Raw genomic sequence first — 13,573 nt, 5'->3', positions numbered from 1 at the left:
GTAGCCGATTTGATCAACTGGAAGAAAGGGTATCAGTGATTGAAGATCAAATGAATGAAATGAAGTGAGAAGTTTAGAGAAAAAAGAGTAAAAAGAAACGAACAAAGCCTCCAAGAAATATGGGACTATGTGAAAAGACCAAACCTACATTTGATTGGTGTACCTGAAAGTGATGGGGAGAATGGAACCAAGTTGGAAAACACTCTTCAGGATATTATCCAGGAGAACTTCCCCAACCTAGCAAGGCAGGCCAACATTCAAATTCAGGAAACACAGAGAACACCATAAAGATACTCCTCGAGAAAAGCAACTCCAAGACACATAACTGTCAGATTCACCAAAGTTGAAATGAAGGAAACACTGTTAGGGGCAGCCAGAGAGAAAGACTGGGTTACCTACAAAGGGAAGCCCATCAGACTAACAGGGGATCTCTCAGTAGAAACTCTACAAGCCAGAAGAGAGTGGAGGCCAATATTCAACATTCTTAAAGAAAAGAATTTTCAAACCAGAATTTCATATCCAGCCAAACTAAGTTTCATAAGTGAAAGAGAAATAAAATCCTTTACAGACAAGCAAATGCTGAGAGATTTTGTCACCACCAGGCCTGCCTTACAAGAGCTCCTGAAGGAAGCACTAAACACAGAAAGGAACAACTGGTACCAGCCACCACAAAAACATGCCAATTGTAAAGACCATCGATGCTAGGAAGAAACTGCATCAATTAACGAGCAAAATACCAGCTAACATCATAATGACAGGATCAAATTCACATATAACTATATTAACCTTAAATGTAAATGGGCTAAATGCTCCAATTAAAAGACACAAACTGGCAAATTGGATAAAGAGTCAAGACCCATCAGTGTGCTGTATTCAGGAGAACCATCTCACATGCAGAGACACACATAGGCTCAAAATAAAGGGATGGAGGAAGATCTACTAAGCAAATGAAAAACAAAAAAAAGCAGGGGTTGCAATCCTAGTCTCTGATAAAACAGACTTTAAACCAACAAAGATCAAAAGAGATAAAGAAGGCCATTACATAATGGTAAAGGTATCAATTCAATGAGAAGAGCTAACTATCCTAAATATATATGCACCCAATGCAGGAGCACCCAGATTCATAAAGCAAGTCCTTAGAGACCTACAAAGAGACTTAGACTCCCACACAATAATAATGGGAGACTTTAACACCCCACTGTCAACATTAGACAGATCAACGAGACAGAAAGTTAACAAGGATATCCAGGAACTGAACTCAGCTCTGCACCAAGTGGACCTAATAGACATTTATAGAACTTTCCACCCCAAATCAAAAGAATATACATTCTTCTCAGCACGACATTGCACTTATTCCAAAATTGACCACATAGTTGGAAGTAAAGCACTCCTCAGCAAATGTAAAAGAACATAAATTTTAACAAACTGTCTCTCAGACCACAGTGCAATCAAACTAGAACTCACGACTAAGAAAGTCACTCAAAACTGCTCAACTACATGGAAACTGAACAACCTACTCCTGAATGACTACTGGGTACATAACAAAATGAAGGCAGAAATAAAGATGTTCTTTGAAACCAATGAGAACAAAGATACAACAGAACAGAACCTCTGAGACACATTTAAAGCAGTGTGCAGAGGGAAATTTATAGCACCAAATGCCCACAAGAGAAAACAGGAAAGATCTAAAATTGACACCCGAACATCACAATTAAAAGAACTAGAGAAGCAAGAGCAAACACTTGCTTCTCTAAAAAAGCTAGCAGAAGGCAAGAAATAACTAAGATCAGAGCAGAACTGAAGGAGATAGAGACACAAAAAATCCTTCAAAAAATCAATGAATCCAGGAGCTGGTTTTTTGAAAAGATCAACAAAATTGATGGACCACTAGCAAGACTAATAAAGAAGAAAAGAGAGAAGAATCAAATAGATGCAATAAAAAATGACAAAGGTGATATCGCCATCGATCCCAGAGAACTACAGACTACCATCAGAGAATACCAGAAGCACCTCTACGCAAATAAACTAGAAAATCTAGAAGAAATGGATAAATTCCTGGACACCCCCCCGCCCAAGACTAAACCAGGAAGAAGTTGAATCCCTGAATAGACCAGTAATAGGCTCTGTAAATGAGGTAGTATTTAATAGCCTACCAACCAAAAAAAGTCCAGGACTAGACGTATTCACAGCCGAATTCTACCAGAGGTACAAAGAGGAGCTGGTACCATTCCTTCTGAAACTATTCCAATCAATAGAAAAAGAGGGAATCCTCCCTAACTCGTTTTATGAGACCAGCATCATCCTGATACCAAAGCCTGGCAGAGACACAACAAAAAAAAGAGAATTTTAGACCAATATCCCTGATGAACATTGATGCGAAAATCCTCAGTAAAATACTAGCAAACTGAATCCAGTAGCACATCAAAAAGCTTATCTGCCAAGATCAAGTGGGCTTCATCCTTTGATGCAAGGCTGGTTCAACATATGCAAACCAATAAACATAATCCATTATATAAACAGAACCAAAGACAAAGAACCACATGATTATCTCAATAGATGCAGAAAAGGCCTTTGACAAAATTCAACAGCCCTTCACGCTAAAAACTCTCAACAAACTAGGTATTGATGGGACGTATCTCAAAATAATACGAGCTACTTATGACAAACCCACAGCCAATATCATACTGAATGGGCAAAACCCAGAAGCATTCCCTTTGAAAACTGGCACAAGACAGGGATGCCCTCTCTCACCACTCCTATTCAACACAGTGTTGAAAGTTCTGGCCAGGGCAGTCAGGCAAGAGAAAGAAATAAAGGGTATTGAATTAGGAAAAGAGGAAGTCAAATTGTCCCTGTTTGCAGACGACATGATTGTATATTTGGAAAACCCCACTGTTTCAGCCCAAAATCTCCTTAAGCTGATAAGCAACTTCAGCAAAGTCTCAGGATACAAAATCAATGTGCAAAAATCACAAGCATTCCTATACACCAATAACAGACAAACAGAGAGCCAAATCAGGAATGAACTCCCATTCACAACTGCTTCAAAGAGAATAAAATACTTAGGAATCCAACTAGCAAGGGATGTGAAGGACCTCTTCAAGGAGAACTACAAACCACTGCTCAACAAAATAAAAGAGGACACAAATAAATGGAAGAACATTCCATGCTCATGGATAGGAAGAATCAATACTGTGAAAATGGCCATACTGCCCAAGGTAATTTATAGATTCAATGCCATCCCCATAAAGCCACCAATGACTTTGTTCACAGAATTGGAAAAAACTACTTTAAAGTTCATATGGAACCAAGAAAGAGCCTGCATTGCCAAGACAATTCTAAGCCAAAAGAACAAAGCTGGAGGCATCATGCTACCTAACTTCAAACTATACTACAAGGCTACAGTAACCAAAACAGCATGGTACTGGTACCAAAACAGAGATACAGACCAATGGAACAGAATAGAGCCCTGAGAAATAATACCACACATCTACAACCATCTGATCTTTGACAAACCTGACAAAAAACAAGAAATGGGGAAAGCATTCCCTATTTAATAAATGGTGCTGGGAAAACTGGCTAGCCATATGTAGAAAGCTGAAACTGGATCCCTTCCTTACACCTTATACAAAAATTAATTCATGATGGATTAAAGACTTAAATGTTAGACCTAAAACCATAAAAACCCTAGAAGAAAACCTAGGCAATACCATTCAGGACATAGGCATGGGCAAGCACTTCATGTCTAAAACACCAAAAGTAATGGCAACAAAAGCCAAAATTGACAAATGGGATCTAATTAAACTAAAGAGCTTCTGCACAGCAAAAGAAGCTATCATCACAGTGAACAGGCAAGCTATAGAATAGGAGAAAATTTTTGCCATCTATCCATCTGACAAACGGCTAATATCCAAAATCTACAAAGAACTTAAACAAATTTACAAGAAAAAAAAACCATCAAAAAGTGGGCAAAAGATATGAACAGACACTTCTCAAAAGAAGACATTTATGCAGCCAACCAACATATGAAAAAAAGCTCATCATCACGGGTCATTAGAGAAATGCAAATCAAAACCACAATGAGATACCATCTCACACTAGTTGGAATGGCGATCATTAAAAAGTCAGGAAACAACAGGCGCTGGAGAGGATGTGGAGAAATAGGAACGCTTTTACACTGTTGGTGGAAGTGTAAATTAGTCCAACCATTGTGGAAAAGACAGTGTGGCGATTCCTCAAGGATCTAGAACTAGAAATACCATTTGCCCAAGCCATCCCATTACTGGGTATATACCCAAAGGATTATAAATCATGCTGCTATAAAGACACATGCACACGTATGTTTACTGCGGCACTATTCACAATAGCAAAGACTTGGAACCAACCCAAATGTCCATCAATGATAGACTGGATTAAGAAAACGTGGCACATATACACCATGGAATACTATGCAGCCATAAAAAGGATGAGTTCATGTCCTTTGTAGGGATATGGATGAAGCTGGAATCCATCATTCTGAGCAAACTATCACAAGGACAGAAAACCAAACACCACATGTTCTCACTCATAGGTGAGAACTGAACAATGAGAACACTTGGACACAGGGTGGGGAACATTACACACTGGGGCCTGTTGTGGGGTTAGGGGATTGGGGAGGGATAGCATTAGGAGATATACCTAATGTAAATGACGAGTTAATGGGAGCAGCACATCAACATGGCATATATATACATATGTAACAAACCTGCACGTTGTGCACATGTACCCTAGAACTTTAAGTATAATAATAATAATAAAAAAACAAAAACAAAAGCAAAAACAAAACCCAAGCCCTTTCCCATCTAGGCTTTTAAATATTCTGTTTCCTCAGTCTGGAGTGCTCATTCCCTAACTGTTAACACTGACTTCAGCTCAGAGATCACCTCCTCAGAGAAGCTTTCCCAAACCCTTGATCTGAAGTAAACCCTCCTTTCCAGCCAGTCTGTTCCATAATCTTGTTTATTTCCTTCATAGTACTCATCGAGTTTGTTTGTTTGTTTGTTTTCTCTTGAGATGGAGTTTTGCTCTGTCACCCAGGCTGGAGTGCAGCGGCACAATCTTGGTTCACTGCAACCTCCGCCTCCCAGGTTCAAGCAATTCTTGAGCCTCAGCCTCGTGAGTAGTTGGGATTACAGGTGCATGCCACCATGCCCGGTTAATTTATGTATTTTCAGTAGAGATGGGGTTTCATCATGTTGGCCAGGCTGGTCTTGAACTCCTGACCTCAGGTGATCCACCCACCTTGGCCTCCCCAAGTGCTAGGATTATAGGCGTGAGCTGCCACGGCCAGCCAAGTTTTGTTTTGTTTTGTTTTGTTTTTTAAACTGACTTTGTAAGCCAATGTTGGTGTCAACATTGATTAGAATAAATACATGTATTTATCTGTTTTACATATATTGTATGTGTTTCCCCACTTGAATGAAAGTACTATGAAGCCCTGGCCATTTTTGTTTGGGCCCCTGCTGAATCGCCAGTGGTTAGAACAGTGTCTGAAGCATGGTAGGTATCAAGCAACATTGACTGAATGATTAAACGAATGATTTTTAGGAGAAAACAACTTCTGTGCTGCCTTCTCCGGTATCCTTAAGCAATTATTTTTCAGGCTCATATAGAATCTTTTGCATTTAACTCAACTTTTATCCACTCAAATATTGTGTTAGGCACCTGACAGGTGCTAGGGTTCTGAGAAGAAGAGAACTGAGGCCCTTTCCTCACATGCCTCAGCACCCTGCCCTACACTTGTGTTTGTGCCTCCCTTTAGGATACTGCAGATATGTTCTTCAAAAAGATGGGCTGGTCTTATTCATCGTTGCATCTTAGCCCCTAGGACAGATGCTCAGTAGGCATTTGTATGAAAGAGGACAGAAATGAGCCTTGTAGCCTCAGATTTTTACAGAATGTGCAAAGAAGAGGAAGACTAAATGCAAATCTATGATTTGATTTTGCCCCTTCAGTCTGATAATGCTTGAGAAAACATTCTGTTACCTGTTAAACATGTCGAAAAGGACAAAAACACAGGTCCAGTACTTGTTGCAGGTGATGTGATATTAAAAGAGGACAGAAATAAAGCAAAACTGTTTTTTTTTTGTTTGTTTGTTTGTTTGTTTTAACAGCAGAACAGTAGTCATGAAAAGAAGTTACCAGACAGTGGAGTTAACTCAAAATGAGAACAGTCCCCTGTCAATTGGAGCTACCCAGCAATACAAAGGGCTGCCTTGTCAGGGAACCTGTCCAAGCAGGGATGCTGACAATGGTCACGACCATGGAAGACCACAGGTTCTTCCTAAGGCCACAATTTTAAGATTCCCTTCTTCTGAACAAATCCACATACAGTGCATCCACTCAGCTCTTTTTACTTAAAACAGTTCAAAAAATCTATGCTTAGTAACTACCAAAAAAGAGAATACTATTAGAGGATCCTAATTCAATCAACGTTGCCACCAACATTGGCTTAGAAGGAGTTACTATACTTTAGCCAGTGGTAGAAAGGACTGATACTATGGGTAACAATCAGGCAGGGGAGGATGGCCAGGAGCCATGTGCATATCATCTCTCCCTCCTTCTTTAAAATTATCAGGAATAAAAGCTTTCTGGGGCAAAATCAAGGTAAGGAAAGAGAAATTATGTGGATCAAGACAGTCATTCCTGAAAGCAGGCCAGGTGCTGCGATGTCTACATTTGTCCTGCACATTGTATCACTGAGATTACTCACAAATAATTGCATGAGTGGGTCTCTTATGTATGGAGAGGTTAGTACATTACCCGCATAGCTTCTTGAATGTGGTCCTGTCGAATCAGTTCTGCTGAGCAGTCCATATACCACTTCAAACAGCGGATGAGCTCCCTGGGAAAGAGAACAGTTCCAGAAACCCCACTTTAATTCAAAAGTAATGCAGCTTGAAACATCTGTAGCCCTGAATTAGGCAAATAGGAAATAATATTCTGCTGATGAGCTAGAAAGGAGTGATAGATCCATTACAGCTTTGGACTATTCAGGTCACCTGAGAACAAACAACACTCTTTGTCCATAGGAGTTGCCACATTTTAATCAGCAACTAAAATAACTTTTTCCCACTCTCTCTGACATACATTTCCTTTTGATTACAAGAAAGTTCCCACCCAAGTCTGGGGAACATGGCGAAACCTTATCTCTACAAAAAAATAGAAAAATTAGCCAGGCATGGTGGTGCGCGCCTGTAGTCCCAGCTACTCAGGAGGCTGAATCAGGTGGATCAACTGAGCCCAGGAGGTAAAGGCTGCAGTGAGCCATGATTGCGCCACTGCACTCCAGCTTGGGCAACAGAACAATATCTCATCTGAAAAAAAAAAAAAAAAAAAAGTTTTCCTAAAGACCTGGACTGGATGTGTATTTTTGTTTTGTCTTAAATTGCTAGGTTTTCAGAACATCTGACACCAGCTAGTAAATAGTAGACTCTGAATAAAAGTATGCAGTCCCAGGAGTCCCTGTTCACAACCCCTGCTCTATCTCATCTATCTTATTTCCTTAGGACTCAGTCATCTGAATGGAATGAGATTACTGGGTCAGAAGGTCTGCATATTTATATGGCAACAGAGCACAGAGGTCAGGAGTATACGCCATGGTCACATCTGGGGCCTATCAATATCTAGTTTTGTATCCTTGAATGAGTTATTTAATCCCCTGTGTCACGTTCTTTTCAATGAAAATATGGGGGAAATAGTACATCTCAAAGTTATCACAAATACTAATAGAAAGACGCATATAAAGCACATAGGACAGTCCACTCTCCAAAGTGACATCAAAGTATCAGAGTTTCAGTGACTCCACAGCCTTGCTACCACTGGGTTTTATTTATATTTTCAATAATTATGCTAATTCTGTATAAGAAAATGGTGATTTCTGGCTGGGCATGGTGGCTCACGCCTGTAATCTCAGCACTCTAGGAGGCTGAGGCGGGCGGATCACGAGGTCAGGAGTTTGAGACCAGTCTGGCCAACATAGTGAAACCCCATCTCTACTAAAAATACAAAAAAATTAGCTGGGTGTGGTGGTGTGCGCCTGTAATCCCGGCTACTTGGGAAGCTGAGGCAGAAGAATCATGTGAACCCAGGAGGCGGAGGTTGCAGTGAGCCAAGATCAGGCCATTGCACTCCAGCCCAGGCGACAGTGCAAGACTCCGTCTCAAAAAAAAAAAAAAAAAAAAAAGAAAGAAAGAAAATGGTGATTTCTTATTGCTTTAATGGTCTTATTTATTTTTTTCTTTGAGACAGACACTTGCTCTATCGCTCAGACTGGAGTGCAGTGACGCGACCTCGGCTCATTGTAACCTCCACCTCCAGGGTCCAAGCAATTCTTGTGTCTCAGCCTCCCAAGCAGCCGGGATTACAGGAAGGGGAGGATGCAGCACCATGTATGGCTGATTTTTGTATTTTTAGTAGAGACAGGATTTCACCATGTTGGCCAGGCTGGTCTTGAACTCCTAGCCTCAAGTGATCCACCCGCCTCAGCCTCCCAAAGTGCTGGGATTACAGGCATGAGCCACCATGCCTGGCTTGCTTTAATGGTCTTAGATAACCTGTGTTTCTCATATTTGTTTATTAGTTATATAATCTCTTTTATGGACTGTCTTTTTATATTCTTTGACATTTTTTTGTGGGTGCTATTTTAGCTATTCGAATGTTTCTCATGGAAAACCAAGACATCTTTAGCAGCTTTACCATCATTTCCTAGAAGTAGAAGTATAGCAACTATGTAACAAACTATAGTCTGAAATGTCAGCTGAAAGCCCACAGCTAACATCAAACATAATGGTAAAAGACTGAAAGCATTTCCTCTAAGATCAGAAATAAGATAAGAATCCTCACTTTTGACACTTTTATTCAACATAGCACTGGAAATCCTAGCCAGTGAAATTAGGCAAGAAAAAGAAATCAAAGACATTCAAATTGAAAAGGAAGAATAAAATGCTCTGTTTTCAAATGATATAATCTTATATGTAGAAAACCCTAAAGAATCCCCAAAAAACCTGTTAGAACTAATAAATAAATTCAGTAAAGTTGCAGGACACAAAATCAACACAAAAAATCAAATGCATTTCTATACACTAAAAATGAACATTCTGAAAATGAAATTAAGACAATTCCATTTACAATAGCATCAAAAAGAATAAAATACTTAGGATACATTTAACTAAGGAGACAAAAGTTTTATACATGTTGCTTAAAGAAATAAAAGATAGCAATAAATGGAAATACGTCTTATATTCATGAATTAGAAGGTTTAATATTGTTATTAAAGATGTAAATGCTACCCAAAGTGATCTACAGATTCAATGCAATCCCTAACACAATTCCAATGGCATTTTTTGCAGAAAAAAAAAATCCATCCTAATATGGAATCACAAGTGACCTGGAATAGCCAAAAGCATCTTGAAAAAGAGGAACAAAATTGCAGTCTCATACTTCCTGATTTCAAAACTTACCACAAAGCTACAGCAATCAAAACAATGTTGAATTAGCATAAAGACATATTTATAAAACAATGGGAAAAAATAGGCCAGAAATAAAGCCTCACATATATGGTCAAGGGGCCAGGGTATCACCCTTTTGACAAGAATGCCAAGACCATTCAGTGGGGGAAAAGACAGCTTCAATAAATGGAACTGGGAAATTGGATATCCACATGCAAAAAGAATGAAATCAGACACTTATCTTATACAATATACAAAAATTAACTCAAAGTGGATCAAAGACCTAAATATAAGGGCTAGAATTATAAAACACTTAAAAGAAAAGATAGGTGAAAGCTTCATATTAGGCAATGATTTCTTGAAAATGACACCAAAAGCACAGGCAACAACAAAAAATAAGGTGGACTACATCAAAACTTTAAAAACTTCTGTGTCTCAAAGGACACAATCAACAGAGTGAAAAGGCAACCAAGTGACTGGGAAAAATATTTATAAATCATATAACTGATAAGGGGTTAATATCCAGAATATATAAAGAACTCCTATAACTCAACAATAAAACAAATAACCTCTTTTTAAAAAATGGGTGAAGGACTTGAATAGACATTTCTCAAAGGAAGATAATTAGGGAAACACAAATAAAAAACATAAAGAAATATCACTTTACACCCATTAGGGTGGCCACTATAAAAAAAACCCCAGAAAATAGCCTGGCCCTCGATGGCTCTGGAGGAAAGGTGAGTGAACTATTAAGAAGCAACTTGCTCTTACCAATGGCCTCTGGAACCCTGGCAGAAGGAGAGCCCTCAACCACCACAGATACTTGAGTTGGCAGGGAGAGCTGCTTAGAGAAGTGGTAGGGGTAGCAAACCAGATGATGTGGAGCCCAGGGGGTTTGGTATGGGAGTGTCTGTAGTGGTGCACAGCCAGGGATGGCCATCCCCCTAGGCTCGACTTGCTCCCGTGGGAGACTTCAGTCCTAGGGGAACTGTTGGTCCTGAACTCTGCAGGGCGGTCTTGCCCATCGGATGGGGCTGGTCTATCCTGAGCACCCCTTGGTTGGCTGGCCTCTCCTAGGGCCCAAGTCTGGCCATACCTGCTTGCAGGGCAGCCTCAGGTGACCTGGGGGCCCCATGTCATAGCTTCTACACAGACCATGCTTGATGGGGGAGAGCTCCACTGGGGCGACCCTATGCCACGCACTAGCCTGCATGCCCCCTCCCCATACTGCAGCTTCCCCAGGACCCACTGCAACTCTCCACAATGCTTTACTGGCTTGTGTCTGTACTGGCAGATTTTGCTTTCCTTTTTCCATTAAAAAGTGGGCTAGCATGTAAGAGTGCAGCCTGTCCCCTGCTCCCACCACCATTGCAGATGGAGCCTTGGTGGGCACAGAGCCAGCCAGCCCCGTCCTTGTCAGTGCCCCACCCTTGCTCTAACACTGTGCAGAGAATAGCAGATCCTCCCCTATCCTGAGTGACCACTTCTGCTTGCAGGACACAGAGGAGGCACCCAGACCTTCAGTGTCCCAACCCTGAGCCATCACCACATCTACCGTGACTGCGCAAAAGTTGCCAGTAGGGGCAGCAGCTCTGCCCAGCCATGTTGCCTCTGCCACCTTGGTCAATGCCTGCAGGGAGGCAGGTACCCTGACACTGGCATCTGCTAGCACTCTGCCACAGGTGACTCTGCCACAGCTGCTGTACCCACTGCTGCTGGCACATGTGAACAGGGATAGATCCAGCTGTCACTGCACTATGAAACACTTTGGCTTATACCACCCAGCCAAAGTGGAATGGCCAGCAGTCTGGGAGCATCTCGGCCTACCCAGTACAGTGGATTCCTAACCTTAAGGAGCCAGAGAACAAAGCTGGGGCCCAATACCAGTCCCCAAGTTGTGTTAGAGTGCACAGTCCAGGAGTTGAGAGCTGAGCACTGTCCCCTAAAATGTTCCAGAAATGAATCCAGCTGGCTGAATCCACCTTATACCATAATCAAACATTCAAGGTCATCAAACAGGATAAAAGGGAAAAAAAACCCATCCAAAGGACAGCAACCTCGAAGATTGAAGAGTGACAAGCCCACAAAGATGAAAAAGAACCAGCATAAGGACCCTGGCAACTCAAAAAGCCTTCTTTCCTCCAAATGACTGCATCACCTCTCCAGCAAGGGTTCTGAACTGGGCTGAGAGGGCTGAAATGACAGAAATAGAATTCAGAATATGGATAGGAATGATGATCATTGAGCTACAGGAGTACACTGAAAGCTAATCCAAGGAAGCTAAAAATCATGATAAAACAATGCAGGAGCTGACAGACAAAATAGTTAGTATAGAAAAGAATGTAACTGACCTGACAGAGCTGAAAAACACTCTACAGGAATTTCAGAATGCAATTGCAAGTATTAACAGCAGAACAGACCAAGTTCGGGAAAGAATCTCAGAGCTTGAAGACTGGCCTTCTGAAATATGACAGTCAGACAAGAACAGAGAAAAAAGAATGAAAATGAATGAACAAAACCTCCGAGGAATATGGGATTATGTAAAGAGACCAAATCTACAACTCACTGGTGTCCTTAAAATAGACGGGGAGAATGGAACCAACTTAGAAAACATATTTCAGGATATCATCCATGAAGACTTCCCCAACCTAGCTAGAAAGGGCAACATTCAAATTCAGGAAATGCGGAGAACCCCAGTAAAATACTTCACAAGAAGATCATCTCCAAGACACATATTCATCAGATTCTCCAAGGTCAAAATGAAAGAAAAAATGTTAAAGGCATTTAGAGAGAAGGATCAGGTCACCTACAAAGGGAAGCCCATGAGACTAAAAGTGGATCTCTCAGTAGAAACAAGCAAGAAGAGACTGGGGGCCAATATTCAACATTCTTAAAGAAAAGAAATTCCAATAAATAATTTCATATCCAGCCAAACTAAGCTTCATAAGCGAAGGAGAAATAAGATCCTTTTCAGACAACCAAATGCTGAAGGAATTTGTTACCACCAGACCTGCCTTACAAGAGCTCCCGAAGGAGGCACTAAATATGCAAAGAAAAGACCAATACCAGCCATGACAAAAACACACAAGTACACAGACCAGTGACATTATAAAGCAACTACATAAACAAGTCTGCAAAATAACCAGCTAACATCATAACAGGATCAAATCCACACATATCAATACTAACTTTGAATATAAATGGACAAAATTTCCCAATTAAAAGGCATAGAGTGGCAAGCTGGATAAAGAACCAAGACCCATTCGTAAGCTGTCTTCAAAGAGACCCATCTCACATGCAGTGACACAGATAGGCTCAAAATAAAGGGATGGAGAAAAATCTACCCAGCAAATGGAAAACAGAAAAATAGTAGGGGTTGCAATCCTGATTTCAAACAAAACAGATTTCAAACCAACAAAGATTACAAAAGACAAAGAAGGGTATTACATAATGTTGAAGAGTTCAACAAGAAGACCTAACTCTCTTAAGTATATATGCACCCAACACAGGAGCACCTAGATTCATAAAGGAAGTTCTTAGAGACCTTCAAAGAGACTTAAGACTCCTACACAATAATAGAGGGAGACTTCAACACCACACTGACAGTATTAGACAGATCATCAAGACAGAAAATTAACAAAGATATCAGGACCTAACTCAGCACTAGATCAAATGGACCTGATAGACATCTACAGAACACTCCACTCAAAAGCAAGAGAACATACATTTGTCTCATTGCCATATGGCACATAGTCTAAAATTGACCACATAATTGGGACACAAAACACTCCTCAGCAAAATCACTGAAATCATACTCTCTCAGACCACAGAACAATCAAATTAGAAATCAAGACTAAGAAATTCACTCAAAACCATAAAATTACATGGAAATGCAATAACTTGCTCCTGAATAACTTCTGGGTAAATAATGAAATTAAGGCAGAAATCAACAAGTTCTTTGAAACTAATTAGAATAAAGATACAGCATACCAGAATCTCTGGGACACAGGTAAGGCATTGTTAAGAGGGAAATTTATAGCACTGAATGCCTAAATCAAAAAGTTAGGAAGATCTCAATTTAACAG

At 40.5% G+C, this 13,573-nt stretch overlaps 1 protein-coding gene across 9 annotated transcripts in view; it reads right to left on the bottom strand.

Annotated features, from left to right (window-relative positions):
* The window catches only part of DOCK3 (dedicator of cytokinesis 3), a 711,442-nt gene that overhangs the window by 127,804 nt on the left and 570,065 nt on the right, over positions 1-13,573 (bottom strand). For all 9 annotated transcript variants that reach the window (XM_057301776.2, XM_055109993.3, XM_034956564.4 and 6 more), the window contains exon 22: positions 6,802-6,883. In XM_057301776.2, coding sequence (XP_057157759.1) covers positions 6,802-6,883 — 82 coding nt within the window. The remainder of the gene's footprint in view (positions 1-6,801; positions 6,884-13,573) is intronic.

The sequence above is a fragment of the Pan paniscus genome, chromosome 2, assembly GCF_029289425.2.
Source record: "Pan paniscus chromosome 2, NHGRI_mPanPan1-v2.0_pri, whole genome shotgun sequence".
Taxonomy (NCBI): Eukaryota; Metazoa; Chordata; class Mammalia; order Primates; family Hominidae; genus Pan; species Pan paniscus.
This window is presented reverse-complemented; position numbering and strand designations above follow the sequence as displayed.